General features: G+C 35.7%; 3 protein-coding genes across 4 annotated transcripts in view; 1 reads left to right on the top strand and 2 right to left on the bottom strand.

Annotated features, from left to right (window-relative positions):
• LOC134842792 (ATP-dependent 6-phosphofructokinase, muscle type-like) overlaps positions 1–17013 on the top strand; it is a 480347-nt gene that overhangs the window by 211891 nt on the left and 251443 nt on the right. The window lies entirely within an intron of this gene.
• LOC134842459 (dnaJ homolog subfamily C member 3-like) lies at positions 831–8818 on the bottom strand. Of its 2 annotated transcripts, none has more exons than XM_063858808.1 (8): positions 8723–8818; positions 7837–8167; positions 6156–6318; positions 5739–5932; positions 5181–5458; positions 2616–2906; positions 1726–1916; positions 831–1396 (listed from the first exon to the last, which is right to left on the bottom strand). In XM_063858808.1, exons 2-8 carry the CDS (start codon positions 8012–8014, stop codon positions 1171–1173), a joined length of 1521 nt encoding a protein of 506 aa, XP_063714878.1. In that variant the 5' UTR covers positions 8015–8167; positions 8723–8818; the 3' UTR covers positions 831–1170. The 2 variants fall into 2 exon arrangements, with proteins under 2 accessions (XP_063714878.1, XP_063714879.1); XM_063858809.1 differs by lacking the exon at positions 8723–8818 and adding an exon at positions 8595–8704.
• LOC134842200 (protein yippee-like 5) lies at positions 12437–16772 on the bottom strand. The gene is made up of 2 exons (XM_063858425.1): positions 16523–16772; positions 12437–12830 (listed from the first exon to the last, which is right to left on the bottom strand). Exons 1-2 carry the CDS (start codon positions 16632–16634, stop codon positions 12562–12564), a joined length of 381 nt encoding a protein of 126 aa, XP_063714495.1. The 5' UTR covers positions 16635–16772; the 3' UTR covers positions 12437–12561.

Genomic DNA, 17013 nt, shown 5'->3' with positions numbered 1-17013 from the left:
CGATGAAACACAACCAAAATGAATGAAAAATTACTTCTTTCAATTCAAGACTCGTTTTAACATTTTATATGCGGGATTGCATTGGTATGCTATTAATTACACAATTTAATGTTTTATTTTTTTTCTTTAGTAATGCGGTTAATTTTGAACGAATCTAGGCTCAACTCAATGTTAGCCTGTAGAAAATCCATTTCGATCTAAATCGATTGGGTGTGTGTGTGGGGGGGGGGGGGGGGGGATTGTAGGGTTGCTTTCTCGGATTTCCTAGAATAAGCGATATGTCTGAAAAAAAACATAGACAATCCAGGATTGGAAAAGAGTAAGGAAACTGAAAAAAAAAAACGTGTTTTTTTTTAATAAAAACCTTCAACTTTTGAATTTCGAAGAAAGAATAGATGGCCTTAAAGCTCTTTGAATCGGTAGAACAATTTATCATGGATACTTTTTTGCTTAAATTAATCCAATTTGAGAAAACTGGATCAATAGGCAAAACTTTAATTTCGCTGGGAAATCTGATTATTAATTTCCAATTTCGAAATTAGAAATCGCTCACGTTTCTCGTGCCATTTACACTTTTGCTTTTCGATAGTCCAGTTTGCCTTCCTTTTAACAATGAAATACACTGAACTTTGAAAATAAAGCACTAGTCAAGCCGCGAAAAACCAAACTTGAGCGTGAAAAATCAAAACTAGAAACTTTTTCCTGAAAAAAAATCAGCAAGACCTTTATAAGAGTACTACGTTCATTACTCTTAATTATTTTTACAATATACCCTCTAATGTCTGGTTCTCAGTCTACGCAAAACACTTTATCGAATCATTATTCTGAATTAATGGACTTCAACGACGGAAAACTGTTGCATCAGGCGTAGCTTTTCAAAAACTAAACTCAAAGTAGAATATGAAATTTAAACATAAAAGTACATAATACTTATATCACCAATCTCCATGTTTCGCACTAAATAACGATTTATTCACTGCTTATTTCACAGCTTTTCCTAAATAACTTTATGAGAACTCCTTATAAGATATACAACACAACAGCGAAACCCCTATGAAGGAATGAATATTCAGTCGTAAACTGCACTTATCAATGAGATCTTTTTCAACAAGGAAGGGACTAAGGATCATTAAGGCAATCTGCGCGTGGATTGATTCTCTATTTTCAGGATCAGAATTTGAACTTGAACTGGAAGTTTCCACCCTGCTGGAAGTTGAAGGGGAATCCTCCCTGGAACGGGTGTCCGTGACCTCCCTGGCTGGCCTGTTCTTCGGGGTCAAGTGGGTCTTCCCCGTTGTCGAACTTCTCTCTCTTCTCGGGGTCACTCAGCACCTCTTTCGCAGCCGCGATGTCCATGAACTTCTTCTCCGCTTCCTCTTTATCCGGTCCTTCGTGTCTAGAAACACACAAACTTCTCTGTATAACCCAGACGTGCACGGGAATTTTTTTAGAAGAGCCAGTTTTTCAAAAAAAATGATTTCACCCTATTACACTCCAAATGAAGATCAGAATAAGAAGCTGCATCATTCAAGTCCTCATTCCCTGGTTTACCACCGACAAACATAGTTTTTGCGCGTAAACCATACATTACTCAAGATCAAAGGACATTTTAGATAATCGAGCAATTTTTAGGATTGATTTTTTTTTTGGGGGGGGGGGGGGGGGGTTTATTATGACAGAGCCAATAATAGCCCTCATTGAGATGAGTAATGGTGTCTTATCTACCTGTCAGGGTGGTGTAGCTGGGCTAGCTTTCTGTATGCCTTGTTGATCTCCTGCTTAGTGGCTGTCCTCTTCAGTCCCAGTATCTTATAGTAGTCTCTCTTCTTCGACTGCTTTAACAGCTTCTTCGCCCTTTTCAGACCATCATTCAGTCTCCTGGACTCCTCGTTGTTCTTGATTGCAGTCTCGTAATCCTACCAAAAACAACCAACTACGTTTATGGAGTTCTTAAAAAATTGTTGAGTTGCAAAAGGAGACACACATTCATTGCTAGGCACAATTTACTGATATGTAAGCTTAATCCTAGCATTAGTTTATTATAGAGGTGGATATTCGTTACTAGTCGCCATAGGGGGGTTTTTCTACCGTTTCCACAGCGACCGACCAAAACAGATTTTGTGCACAAACTAAGGTTGTGCATGAAGACCAAATGGGTGTGGAATAGGGTAATCACCATGAGCCTCAAGTCCAAAAAAATCAGGCTTAGTGAACATAAATTAAAATCTTCAGGTCAGTAGTGTGGAGTTAGAAGAGCCTCGTATGAGCAGGGGAGCTGTTTATGTTTACGTGATCCATTAATCCAAGTCTGGGTCTTACAGTGGTAGTCTCTTTTCTCTTTGGTCACATACATGTACCTGCTTTGACCATCAATGCTTGTTAATATTTGTACCAAACATTATCTGAGACTGCATAAGCATCACTAAACAATGAAGTCTACAATTCTGGTATTCCAATTGACTTTAAAAAGAAATATAAAAAAGAGGCGCTTTCAATTTTAAAAATAGTCATTTTCACGATATGCTTTCCGTCCGTACAAGTTAATAAATTGACTTCCCAAGAGACGACTTTCCTTCCGATCAAGGCAAAAAAATTGATATCAAGAAATAGTATACCTGAATGGCTTTTTCATACTCCTCTTCGACTAAGTAAGCTTCGGCTCTGTCAATTAGCACCTCTTCGTCATCCGGTATGGTCTCTAGAGCCTCACTGCAAAACTTGATGGCCTCCTTCGAAGCTTTACTCTTCGAGAGACATTTGCACTTTTTAGGGGCTACTTTGAGCTTGAATGCTTCTACTGTGGGTTCTGTTTTCAGAGCTGAATTGAGTTTGGGAATGCAGTCGGCGAAGTTGTTTTGGTTGATGAGTTCCTGAGCTTCGTTCAATTGCTTGTTCAATCTCTTTACCTAAATACAACTTTTATTACTTATTTGTTCTATCTGTTCAAAACAAAAGGAAAACAGTGATAGCCGGTTGCTGTGCACGTAGCACAGAAAGTTCCGACCAATATCTCAGAAAAAAAAGAGTTTTCTTTTTTCTATTAGTCTTTTTTTTGTGCGGTGATGAAAGAACTATACGAACGCGTAGAAGATTGGTGAATTAGGCATAAACTACTACAAGTGCCTGCAAAAACAAATAAACAAAAAAGAATTTTTTTTTAATTAATTTTTTTTCAATTTTTTGCACTTCAAATTTGAATACTCTTGAAAGCTTTTTTTGCCAAAGAAGCGCTAGATCAAGTTTCCAAATATATTTTCCATTTTAGTCAGATCAAGTTTTTTTAGCCTAAATTGCCAATTTTCATAGATAACAAAAGTCACTCGATCGCTTTGTTCGCTGAAATTTGACTAAAACTGAAATTTGACTTGACACCCGTTTTACACAAAACACTGAGGCGATTTTAAAAAAATTTTCAAATTTTGGTCGAATCACAACTGATTAGGCATTAATAAAAAATCACTCAACTCAGTCCAATCATTATTTCTGGTAGCTGATTTTCCATGGAAAACAACAACAAAAAAAGAAAAATCCAAACATACCCGAATACAAAGTTCCTCCCCATTTTCAAAGGTCGTAACAAAAAATTTGAAGTTTTTCTGCAGAATATTTTTATTCTAAGCAATACTTTCTCCCGATCAAAAAAAAACACAGGCGAAGTTGCATTTCGCATTCACAAGCAAAACTATGACCGATAACCCTACTGGGGAAAACTGAATGAGTACAAAATTTCTGAAGTGACGCACGCCAATTATGAGTCTACATAATTGCCAAGTGACGCCAGCCAATTATGACGCATTAGCAGTACCAGTCAACTTGAAAAAAAAAGAAATTTACCAAGTAACATGCCTCAATTGTAGAGCTGATGCATGTTAACTGGAATACGAAAAAGTGCATTAAAAACATCCGACACTACCCAGGTTCGAACCTTCTTATTTTGTTGCGGTTCTCCTTCCCTATCTCTACGCTACAGATCCATGATACCTTGAAGCTAAAGTGCTATTAGTAATATAATAGTCTGTGTTAATATCCTTAGCATTGGCTGTACTTAATAGCTGGTTATTGATCAAAATGAACACTTTCAAAATGAACACATTTTGTCGCAACAATATTAGCGACTTAGGTTGGAAAAAAGTGAGTTCATACTATAACACAAGCTTTGATTGTGTAATCACAAGGAGTCGGTTACTGTTCAAGTAGCACAGAACCTTCCAACCATAGTTTTTAAAAAACTCAATTTTTTTTCAAATTAATGCCGTTTTTTCTGCATGGTCTTCAGCAGTTTCTCCGAATGTTTGAATATATTTGATTCCAAAAAAGCGCTTTAACACTAAAAAACTAACTTTACTCGAGTAAAACTAAGTTTTTACGGCTTAAGTTAGGCTATTGTTATTAAAATAAGCTATCGTAAGCCTGCTCGCTCGTTCAAGTAGCACAGAACCTTCCAACCATAGTTTTTAAAAAACTCAATTTTTTTTCAAATTAATGCCGTTTTTTCTGCATGGTCTTCAGCAGTTTCTCCGAATGTTTGAATATATTTGATTCCAAAAAAGCGCTTTAACACTAAAAAACTAACTTTACTCGAGTAAAACTAAGTTTTTACGGCTTAAGTTAGGCTATTGTTATTAAAATAAGCTATCGTAAGCCTGCTCGCTCGTTCAAGTAGCACAGAACCTTCCAACCATAGTTTTTAAAAAACTCATTTTTTTTTCAAATTAATGCCGTTTTTTCTGCATGGTCTTCAGCAGTTTCTCCGAATGTTTGAATATTTGATTCCAAAAAAGCGCTTTAACACTAAAAAACTAACTTTACTCGAGTAAAACTAAGTTTTTACGGCTTAAGTTAGGCTATTGTTATTAAAATAAGCTATCGTAAGCCTGCTCGCTCGCGTTACTCGCTCGAAATTAGACAAAAAATCAAAAACTTCAAACTTCAAACCAAGTCTTCAAAATGAACCCTACTTATCTGTCCAATCAATCGGCGCGGAACGCGGTAACGAAAGATTAATAATACTAGCTAGCTGTGAGGTAATTTGGCGCAGAACCGTAAAGGACAGAATCGGGCACGAGATTAAATGGCATATCGTAAGCCGAATGGCAGATTGGAATAGGATAGATTTACCGAACCTCAAGTTTAGAATCCTCAACAAGGTTATCTAATTTCTGTTTTAATCATTAACAAACTTTTTTATAATGCGCGAAGCACTGTTTGTGATCCTGGTCAAGTTTAAGGCACTCTCTAATTTCAGCCAAGCTCTGCTCATCCTCCCCCATCTGATAATACAGCAGACTCAGCTTCAGGAATCCCTCCGTGTTGTCGTTAATCAATTTAGTCAGCTGCTTCAGATCGAACACTGCCTTGGACAGTTCGCCTACTTTGATCAAAGCATCACCACGCACAGTTCTGAATTCAGAGTTCCAGGGACATGCCTCGATTAGAGGGTCCAGTAAGTTAAGTGCACCTAAACCACAAAACATCGATTTAGCGTAATCGAAATTGCGAAGAATAATTATTCTTCACAAATTTTGAATAAAAAATTATATTTTGCAATAAAAAGCTTTGTATAAAGACTTAGCAAAAAAGAATCAAGCGGAAAGGTTTTGAATCAAAATAAAATACTTCAATTAATTTTTCCCTCGTAAAAATTAAGCACTCAGGGGTTTTCAACACGATGAGCTGTTTGCTGTTCGTTGATATGCAAGAAAATCAGTAATTATTTAAGAATAAATTTCTTTACCCACCTTGGTAATCTTCGTCGTGTTCAAAAAGTTCTTCAGCTTCAATTGCAGAGGCTTTTAGTTTTTTCAACTCCTCAATTTTAGGCAGAATTTCTTCATCACTTCCAGCTTTACCTCCGCCTTTTTGAATTTTCTCCAGTTCCAAAATACCGTCGTCAAAGCGTCCATATTTAGTCAATATGTTCACACGCTGAGTTCTAGAAAAACAAACACAATTATGATTGGTAATTCGATGAAACCAGTGCCTATTCGCAACTCGGAAATAGTTTTGAAATAAAGCAACTGAAAAAAACGGTCCCGACAGATAATATTTTTCTTTCTATCATATTTCCGAATATGTTTCTTTCTACCGAATATTTTAGCCATTAGTCAACAAAACTGACAAGCAAAAAAAATCTCGAGCAAGATGAAAACACCCACCTGGCAGCCTGGAAATCCGGTCTTAGAGTCAGCACTACATCCAAATCCTCCAATGCTGCCTTTCCTTTCCCCAGAGCGAGATAGGCTGTGGCCCTCCTGTAGTGGGCCATGAAATCATCCGGCTTCTCATCTATTGCCGAGTGGAACTGTTGCAATGCTTCACCTAAACAGAAACACGATTTAGCTGCATATAATCAATACTTAATTGCAACCGTATAGCATGGATCGAAACAAATCAAGGTTACAATTCTCAACTATAGAACCTTACATAACGCCTCTGAGCCCTGGAAGTTGAAACCCGATATGATAATGATAAGAAGTTTTCGGTATATATCCGATATATCAATTGGTTTCCTACACTTTAGCCCACCCCATTGAACTCCCTTCTTTCTTTAACCTTATTTTTATTACGGCATTACAATTTAACGCTAAGATTCAACAACTTAACCTCATTTGAAAATTTCAGTAACAGAGGCCAGATTAGCTACTCTTAATTCAAATGATACGTTTGGAAACTCAAATTAATTGCTTTTAATTAAGTTAAAAACATGTTTCAAACGGGGAAGACACTTAATCAAGATCAGGATAGCCGATTGCTGAGCAATTAGCACAGAAGGTTCCCACCACATGCACAAAAATCATACAATTTTTTTCTCTTTTAAATTAATGTGGTTTTTTAAGCGTGGTGTGAAGAAAGAACTATACAAATGCGTATAAATTAGTGTAGGCTCAAGCGACTTTATTTGTATATAAAAAAATGAAGGGAACAAGAAATGAAGAAAATATATTTTTTTGCACAATAATTTATCAATTTTATCAATTTTTTGCCAGGGAAGCGCTAAATTAGGCTTTGAAAACTAGTTCAGTTTCAAGTAAAATCAAGATTTCTTAGCCTAAACAAGCAATTTTGATCTAAAGAAGGTTACTCGATTGGTTTACTCGCTCGAATACACTAAACACAAAAAAATCAACTCAGTTTTATCGACACTAGGGCAAGTTTTTGAAAAATTTATTAAACTAGCCAGCCATAAAGTAACTTCAGATCCTATCAATTAGCCAATTATATAGAGTAAAACTGCCAACAAACAAAACTAAAACTTTTGCTTTTCCGGATGCGAAACAACGATTTATACAGGTTAAGCGCCTGGCGTACTCGCATCTGAGCCACGGTTGCTTGAAATTTTTTTTATTACTAGCCAGCAATAAATCAGCTGCAGATGCTATTAAAAAGCCGATTCTATTAATTGACTCAGAAAGGTCACTAAAAGAACACTTTTATCAACGAGTTAGGTTGAAAAAAAGTGGAGTTTATACTATGACATTTACACTCACTATAGCTCGCTTGTGTCATAGGTTCAAAAATGAGAATCACCAGCTTGCCTTGGCGTCGAAGATATCTCTCATCCTAAATTTTGAAAAAAAAAGGAAATGAAAAATTTGTAAACCTGTTCAAACAAATAATTTTGCAATCGAGCAATCAAATAAAATCTCGACAATTGACGAGCTGTCTTTTTATTTGGGCAATGTCTTTATCCCAATTATATAAAAAGCAGCAAATATTATATATTTCCCCTCTCTGTATGTGCGTGCGTGGGAGGGGGGTTCCAGTTCTCGTTTAAACTATTTTCCCACAATTCATAGCTGAAATTCATTTAAATCCCTCAGATTTCCAACAACTTACTGATTTGTCCCTTGGCTAGAAACTGGATTCCCAGATCGAGATGTGAAGGTTTGTTGTCCGCAGCTGCCAAAACCAGAGGCTTGAAGTTGAAAAAGTGCAATAGCACGAGATAAAGTGAAGAATACGCGTAGATACTGATGTCAAACAGGTAATATTCAGCTGAAGGAGGCTTCATCATCTTGAGCTTCCGCCTCTAACTGCTTTGGAGGTCAAATTCCACAATTAGACAAGACAAATGAGTTTCTCTGACAACCAAGTATTACGACCAGTCACACTGTCAATAATATTTCAGCCAGAAAACAACTTCAAGTTCACCATTAGTACAATCGATCTGAAGAAAAGAAGGTGAATTCCCATAAGTTTCAATGTTCATAGGTTCCAAAACAAAAAATCAGTCGCATAAGTTCCAAAATTTATCTTCTTGAATTCTGATTCGTTGAAATTTGAGCCAACGAATTTATGGATTGATTGTTTACTGTTCAACCAGCATAAAGTCAAGCTGCAGAATAAAGACCGCCGCAGCCGCGCCAACGTGTTGCGAGCTTGCCACCAAAGGGTAGGACTCTATACGAAATTTAGAGCTGGTTATCGCCGCGAAGCGGCGACGCGCGCGTAGCGCGCCCACCGGCGACCTTAAACCGAGACTCGGCTAATTTAGTCTTTTGATCAATTGAAAAGATTTGGAACTTATGCGACTGCTTTTTTATTTTGGAACCTTATGGGACTGATTTTTTATTTTGGAACCTATGAATACGCACCGAAAAGAAGCACTATTGCTTTGAAAATGCAATATTGGTTTGAAAATTCAATATTCGTTTGAAAATTGGAGCAATTTTGAAATAAACTTTGCTAAAACTACTATTAAAACTATTTATAAACAGCTAACTCTTCTGGCTCAAAACAAGTGTTTGAAGGCTCTTTTCCGTTTGTCTGATATGAACTGAAAGAATAGACTTGCAATGTGGTTGAACTGTAGTTACAGCAAGCTACAAACTGAATTACATTAGTCAGTTTCTCATTGGTTAGAATTGCTTAATACCATCAGGCATTACGTAATTTGACGTATTACTACAGTAAACCAGCACGCACACAGTATTTAAAAAGAACGCGCCATGTGGATAGAAAAACGGGACATTCAAGGTGGTGAAACGGATGATTCCTCGTCTTTTTTCTTGACTACAGATATCTTTTCAACTATTTTTGCGTCTCGCATGGTCGTTTTAAAATGAAACTTCATTTAACTATCGAAAGTAATACAGTCCAAAAAAATCTACCGAAGTTATCGCCAACTTTACTTGTAGTAAATTGGTCAATGTTTCAAATTGAGGCCAATGATAGAAAAAAAAATGTCAACAAGACGACTTATAAACATCGGGAGATGACTATATTATCAATCAGTTCAGACGCTTCTAATCATTTTTTGTAAATTTGAAAACAATTATTTTTTTCCTCTTTACTGAAAGCAAAAACTATTAATTTCAGAAAGAAAAGTCCCGATTAGATGACTCATTACACTCCATTGTCATCACTCATGATAGAAATGTACAATAGTCTACGTGTTCTTGGAAACAATAACGTAACGAAAAATTTAGGTAATCTAGTACTATAGACAGCTTTAATCTGATTGGATTCATAGAGCGATGAGAAATTTGAAAAGACAAAAGTAACAAACTTTCCTAGAAACAAAGAGGTAGCGCAGAATGTTCCGACCACATTCATACAGTCTTTAAAAAAACTCATTTTTTCTTCGAATTAGTGTGGTTTTTAGTGCGCGTTGATTACAGAACTATACAAACGCATACAAAGTTAGTGCATGCGACATAATCGACAACATTTGCCTTCAAAAAACGAATGAAACAAACAAATGAAAAAAAAAATTAAAAAATCAAAATTTTTTGAACAATGATTTTTTTCAATTTGGTTAGAAAACCTGTATTAAACGCCAAATTAAACATGCACAATAAAATTTCCTTTACGCAAAATTTAGTTTTTTAGCCTAACAACGTATATTAAAATAAAAAATTTTATACTCGATCGTTTCACTTGTTCAAAATTGAAAACGTGAAAAATTTAAACTAGATTTTCTTGACATTGGGACTTTGAAAAGTCACGTGGGTCTTTTGAATCACTAAAGGGCTTTAATTTGGTATCACTCGACCTATTATGATGACTTTCTGTGGTACATGATTTTGCCTGAAAATGCAACTAAAACACACCCGAATACTCAGTTCCTCCCCATTTTCTATTGCCGGAACAAAAAGTACATGCACTGGTTGGATTATATCACATATCTTAGAAGCCACAAGCTACCCGAAGTGAGAAACTGAATGACAGTAAAAAAAATTAAAAAAGCTCGATTTAAAAATTCTCAGAAAAATGTTTTACCGGATAAGTCTAGTCCCCGATTAAAGATACTTGCTCTCGCCCACCAAGCAAAGAAAGCAAACTTAATCATAGTAAAAAATCAGTTTGACTTGTTGAAATGCTCTGTTTTGGAGCGGTCCACCGAAGAAGCAATAAATGAAATATGGTACTATCAAAAGTCAAGTCGTAATTCTTGAATGGATATGAGAAACGAAGCCAAAAACTTAGGTCAAATCTTGATAGCTCCAAAAAATACAAGCTTCCAGTCAAATCCCAAATGCTCATTCAATTAAGAGATTCAAAAAAACGGTTTTCAAATCATTTGTACCCTCCAATGCATTACTCTTGTTGGATTGTTTTCTATGAGAAATATTTTCCGTTCGGTGGAATCCCTCATACGCGAAGGACCGAAAATAACAATCAGCCAATCAGATTTCAGTAACCTAAAATATGGAAAGAAAGCACGAAAATCTGAAACAAAGTAAACACTTCCGGGGACTTAATATTGATATTGGCCGAATATAAAAACCGCAGAAATATGCAAAGTTTTCAAATTGTCACTGACCCGCACCGAATTGAATAATTTTTTATTTCAAGGGTTTCGCTATGAAAGAAGCAAAATATTGCTTCATTTATTTCATTTTAATTGAATGGCAACTGATTCTTTTTAAAAATTGGCTTTCGGCTAATTTTGTTTTCGGTTCTTTGCCCACGAGTTTTTCGCCCATTCGGTCCTTCCAGCATGAGAATTGCCCCCTCCAAGTTCTAGTTTGGAACACAATCGCGATACTGCACATGGCAAACAAGCCAAAAAAACGCCAAAGAGCTTTAAAAAGAAAACAAAACAAGACAATAAATAAAATCAAAGGCTTTTGAAAAATAAATGTCCTCTACAGGAATCTTACCTCAGCCCTCGGAGAACAAAGCACTCAAGTCGACTGCACTACACAACTATGCTTCTGACGGTTTCAGAAACACTAATCAAGCACAATTGGAGAACACCTCTGCTATTAAATTGCCGATACTATGCAAAAAAAAATCCACCAAAATGAGAAATCTAATTGCAAAAAGTTGGATTGGAAGAAAAATTCTGTTCGTAATATTACACAATGCTCGTTGTGTAAGCGATTGCTAATTGCAAGATTGAACTACAGTTCTGATTTTAAATATCTGGACAAAACTACCAAAATTGGAATTTTCAAACTAGTTATTGTCAATTTGGAATGCCTTTTGACAACACTGATGCAAATAAAAATTGCTAGTTCTTAACTTGATAAAATATAGTTTTTTTGCAAAAGCCGAAATTTGAACCAAAAAACAGTACGTTTTGACTCCTGTTTCAGAGTCCAAATAAAAGTCCAATTAAAATTTGTTCAAAAAATGATATTTCTGTTAGATAGCCACATTATTCCGAGTAAAGTTCTGCAAATTTTGTACTCACTTTGTTCTCATCATTTTGTGCCGAACGTCAAATTATTGTGCGGAGCAAAAAGTTGAACTTTTCGAATTAGGTCGTTTTGTCCGGCTTATTTAAACCAATGTACTTATGGATTACTTGAATTTAGTGGATATTAACGAACATAGTCAATAGACAGTTGGAAAAGAGTCAATTAAGGCAAGTCAACAGAAAACCAAATGACCGGTTAATTTTTTTTGAAAAAATCTCAACTTTCGAGCTTCAGAAAAAAATTGATGGCCTTAAAGCTCTTTGAATTTCTCGGACAATTTATAATTAAACCAGATGTGATTATGGATTACTTGAATTTAGTGGATACTAACGAACATAGCCAACAGACACTTGTAAAAGATTCAATGAACACAAAAAAAAAACAGAAAAAAAACAGGCTTATTTATTTTTTTGAAAAAATCTTCGAACATCAACTTTCGAACATCAAAGAAAAAAAAACAGATGCCTTTAAAGCTCTTTGAATTTCTAGAACAATTATGATTGAAATCCATTTTCGAAATAAGAATTCGATCACGTTTTTGTGATCTTTACACTTTTGCTGTTCGACTACGTTCATCGACTCTTAAAAACAAAGAAAGGATCATTTGTTCTGCTTCGATCTAGCTAAGTCATTGATTTCTCACTTCTGATGAAAAATTTACTTGATGTTACCTTGGGTGTCGTTTCTTAATCCAAAACTATTAGCAACATTAGCAAATCAAAATAAATAGTTTTTCTAACAACCATTCCCACGCCACACGAAAGACCTTTTAAACTCAGCGAAACGCGATGATTTAATTTTAAATTTCATTGCACTACTTTCTTGAGTTTAATTTCTATATAACTGATGAGCTAAACTGTGATACACTAACTATAATACAACTTAATCTATTTAATATTTTTGAAGAAGGCAATCAAGGAGAATCGGAATGTAGCTGACTGTTTATTGCGTCTTTAAACGTCTCCACTTCATTAATCAGCGCCCTTTCCAAAATCACTCGTCCCTCTTTGTACCTCTGCGAGTCATCAGTTGCGAACTCGTAGATCCAGCCCAGTTTCGAACTGCAGTTGCGACACCACACGTCTCTAACCATGTGACGACCCGTGAGCATTTGGCGCTCTTGTATTTCGCTGTAGAATAGATTTACTGCTCTGCTGAAGAGAAACGCTCGACCAGTGGCTCCTATAAACCAACAATTCTTCTCCGTTACTAAAAAAACCAGCTTTTGAGGATAAAAATCATTTTTAGGATTAAATTGATGCAAAGCAGACTCCTTTATTTTCTATGAAAATTTTTAAGTGAACGAATTTTTTTGTGAAAGATACTTTGAAACCCGCTAATTTGACACCGTCTGATAAAAAAACTTATTAATTCTTATCTGCCAGATCTTGAGTAAAGGTAGGTAGTGTAAACTACTCCAACAGCAATGATATTTAAATTCTGCCCAGAGTCACAGCGGAGCTTCGAACCACTTGCGATACACAAAGAAAAAAAACATAAGAGCTCGAAAAAAATGAAAAACTTGAAAGACTAGGTGAACCAAAATCTTCATGTCTCAATAAAACATAAGTAGGGGCTAAGCTATATTGTAGCTTCTTGTAAAACTGAAGTGGGAACAAATGGGTAATTTCAAAAAAGTAGACTGCATGAAATTTAAGTTGTTTTGCTACTAAGATAAGAGTGAAAATTTTTGAGAAATTGGAATTTTCCCAAGGACATAACATGTTTCTTGCAAAAAAATCAAGAATCGCCTGCATAGAAGAACCCTTCATCTCAGATATGATAAAATAGTTTCTGAGAAAGCGAGAAAAAATCTTAAAAATATTGGTCAAATATTCACCCATCAGACTTTTCCGATGGCTGTAGACAGTGGGTAAAGTAAAAAGAGACTAGAAAAATATGCAGGCACACAGGGGAGTGGTCTTTCCTTTGATACCCTTTTTGAAAATCGGCCAAATCGGCCGAGTAGTTAATGAGAAAAACTAAAACTTTTGATACAATGATCAACTCTGATAACTACTATGATAATTGCTTACAGCACAAGAAAAATCCGTGAAAAACTTGGGCAAACAAACGAATACACGACAATTCAATTATTACAAAAAAAATCAATTTCATACTGAAAAAAAACCTGCCGCGACTCGAAGGCCAGACCTAAAGATGCACAAGACCAATCGACCAATTTTTTAACATAGCCACTTATGTTTTCAAATAGCAGCTTTTAACACAGAGGCGAAGAGGAGCTTCGCACCACTTGCGACGCAACAAACAAAAAAAAACATAATTCGCAAAAAAACCAAAAACCTTTAAGAAAACTGGGTGAAACGCCATGTCTCGATTACAGGCTTTTAAGGAGGTACGTATTAGATATTTTTTCAATTTGTTATACTGATATGCGATGAAACACATGTTTTTAAAAATAAGTCTGTGCACAAAAGCTTACTTAATTTAAAAGAGAAAGAACTGAGAAAAGAAAACTTTTGGGAAATTGGAATTTTCCCCATAGACATATACTTTTCAGAAAAAATTAAGATGTAGCCGCTTCTGCAGGAAAAACTCTAATCAGATTTGCAGGCTAGTTTTTCAGAAAATTTCAGAAAAAAGGCCAAAAGTTCAGACACACGACTTGGCGAAATGCAACTTTTTTCTGCAAAAAGATTGTACACTTAATCTAAGAATTGGCTGGATAGTTTTCTAGAACATGCAAAACATTTCAAAAAACGGTCAAAAAATTTGATTTTTCCGAAGGACTTCGATTTGTCCTAAATAAAATTGGGCGTAGTCAACTGTACCACGAGGCTTTAAAAAAGCTGCTGTTTTGATTAAAACCTAGATATCAGAGCTGGCAGGATTGTTATGGAGAAAAGTCAAAAAAATTCCAAAAAACGATCAACAAATTAAAAACTTGACGTTCATAGTTTTTTGCGTAAAAAATTGGGTAGAGCAGCTTATGAGGGGGACCTTCACACAGCCCGTTATTTCGATTGAGGTTCAGGTTTGGGAGTGCGCTTCGAACAATGGTCAAAAAATAAAACATTTAACTATCCGATGGCCAAAACTGTTTGTTGAAACAAAATGGGCGTAAACACTTATGCAGTGGCGCTTTTCAAAACCGGTTCTGTCCGAAACCAAAAAATCAAATTTGTGAGGGCAGCTTGGAAACACTTGCGAGAACACGACCAAAAAGCAACTCTATCAAGTGAAATAATGAAGTAGAAATAAGCCTCGAACTAGCAAAACTCAGCTACAGGTAGGATTCGAATCTGCGACCTACTGCAATCAAGAGATTCTGAGGCTGACGCACTAACCACTCAGCTACGCAAGCTTAATAACCTATTCGAATATAACAGATAAGTAACCATTTCGAATATAACAAACTGAAGGCATCCACATTAACTTTGCATGTAAGAAATCGCAAAACATAAGACCATGTTATGTATAAATTATGCATTTCGAAAAATTGCGAGATATATTGAGTTAGAAAGTTTCTGAAATCGAACTTTCATTACTGTTATATTGTTTGAAACAAATCACTTTTTTCGGTTCAATTGATGAATTAAACATGCATCAACTGAGACAACTTATTACTATTCCAAAGTCAAAGCACATGCTATAAAAAATCTGTACAGGTACCCCAAAAAAGGCAGCAATATTTGCGACTTAGGTTGGAAAAAAAAGAAGATTCGTACTAATAAACTCGCTTCACAAGTGTAAAAACGAAGAAAAAAAATCAAAAATAGTGGTCAAATATTCCCCCCACACTTTTCAGTCTAATATTCCCCATAGACCCCACAGAGTTTAAAAAAGACTAGAAGATTATGAACGCATACAGATGAGTAGGCGATCTTACCATTGATATCCATTTTTTTGAAAATCGGCGAGTTATTTTTGAGAAGAATTAAATAATTTGCAAAAATTTCAAATTGTCTCAAAAACAAAGAATGACATAAAAAACCCATCCCATACATTTTCAAAATACCTGTTTTATGAAAGAGGAAAACAATAAAAACATGCCAAGCAAGAAAGCTAAATTAATAACGGAACAAAACATATGAAACGGAAACGAAGCCGACAATCTTTGAGCAGACACCAGTTCAGTCGAAAAAAAAATTGGTTGGTTCAAAACTTTAAGAAACTTCAAGTCCCTTCTGAAACTATAATAAATAACAATTGAAACAACCATGATACTTGCTAACATCACAAGAAAATCCGTGATATGACACGTAATCCGGCAAAACTTGAGCAAATAAACACAAGTCCGAAAATTAAGTTTTTACCGGAAAAAATTTTTCCGATTTCATACATACTGAAAACAAAACTAAGGACTTCCAGGACTCTAATTCCAGTCCCTAGGGTGTAAAAGCGACCGCATTGCCTCGAGGCCAAGTGGGAACGAACCTGGAAGTTGTTAAGGTTCGATAAAAAAGCCAGTTCAATTTCCTGTACGAAAAGTTGTTTACAGAAAAAATTATCTTGTTCACTATTACCAGACCTGCTGTTTTTGAGAAAAATTTAATTTTCAAATTTCGAGAAAAAGAAAACTGAATCAGCCAGTTTGAGAAAACTGGATTATTCGGTCATTCGTTTTTCGTGAACTTCACAATTTTGCTGTTCGATAGTGGAGTTTTCTTTCTTTTTAACAAAGGAAATCAAGTGAACTTACGAACAAACCAAAAATCAAACTGCGGAAAATCAAAATTGATTGCTGTGAAAATCTCAAATTTGATTGCTCCAATGTGGAAAAAAAACGAAAAAATCATAACGATCTATATATGTCCTTCGCTACGTTCACTGACACTTAAAAACGTCCCCCTCCCCGTCAAAAAAAAACGTTGCACGCGCCACTGGATAAGCTGGAAATTTTCCTATCTCACCTGTGAATCTAGTGGATATGAGTTCGTCTCTGCTGGTCAAATTGGTACCACATTCCTTGCAGTTGAAGCACCTGGTACCAGTGCCAATGTGTGTCAGAAACGCACGACCCATTTCGAACCAGATTCACTCCTCAAATGTTTCTGAGAGGCGTTTAGTCAGAAAATTACTGGGTAGTTGGATCGCAAAAAAAACTGCGTTTTCCAGGCAAGCTCATCAATCGAGCAGCTTATGCGTTCAATAATTTGATCTGAAATCATCAATTTTATGCTATTCAGAATTAAAGTCTTTATTCAGTAAAGTTTGACGAGGCAATTCAAACCTTATAGCAGAAGAAAAGCGAGTCTATAAACCTTAATATAAAATCCATCAATTCGACTCAACAAAGGCTGCCTTAACTCACAGATATGCTTGCTTCATTTGACTATTTTGAATCCGCTTGGTAAAAAAAACACTCTTTGGGGGGGGGGGGGAGTGGCAATTAATCTAGTCC

Source organism: Symsagittifera roscoffensis, chromosome 3 (assembly GCF_963678635.1).
Source record: "Symsagittifera roscoffensis chromosome 3, txSymRosc1.1, whole genome shotgun sequence".
Lineage (NCBI taxonomy): Eukaryota > Metazoa > Xenacoelomorpha > Acoela > Convolutidae > Symsagittifera > Symsagittifera roscoffensis.
The sequence above is the reverse complement of the archived record's forward strand: the minus strand, read 5'-3'. Positions and strand labels throughout refer to the sequence as shown.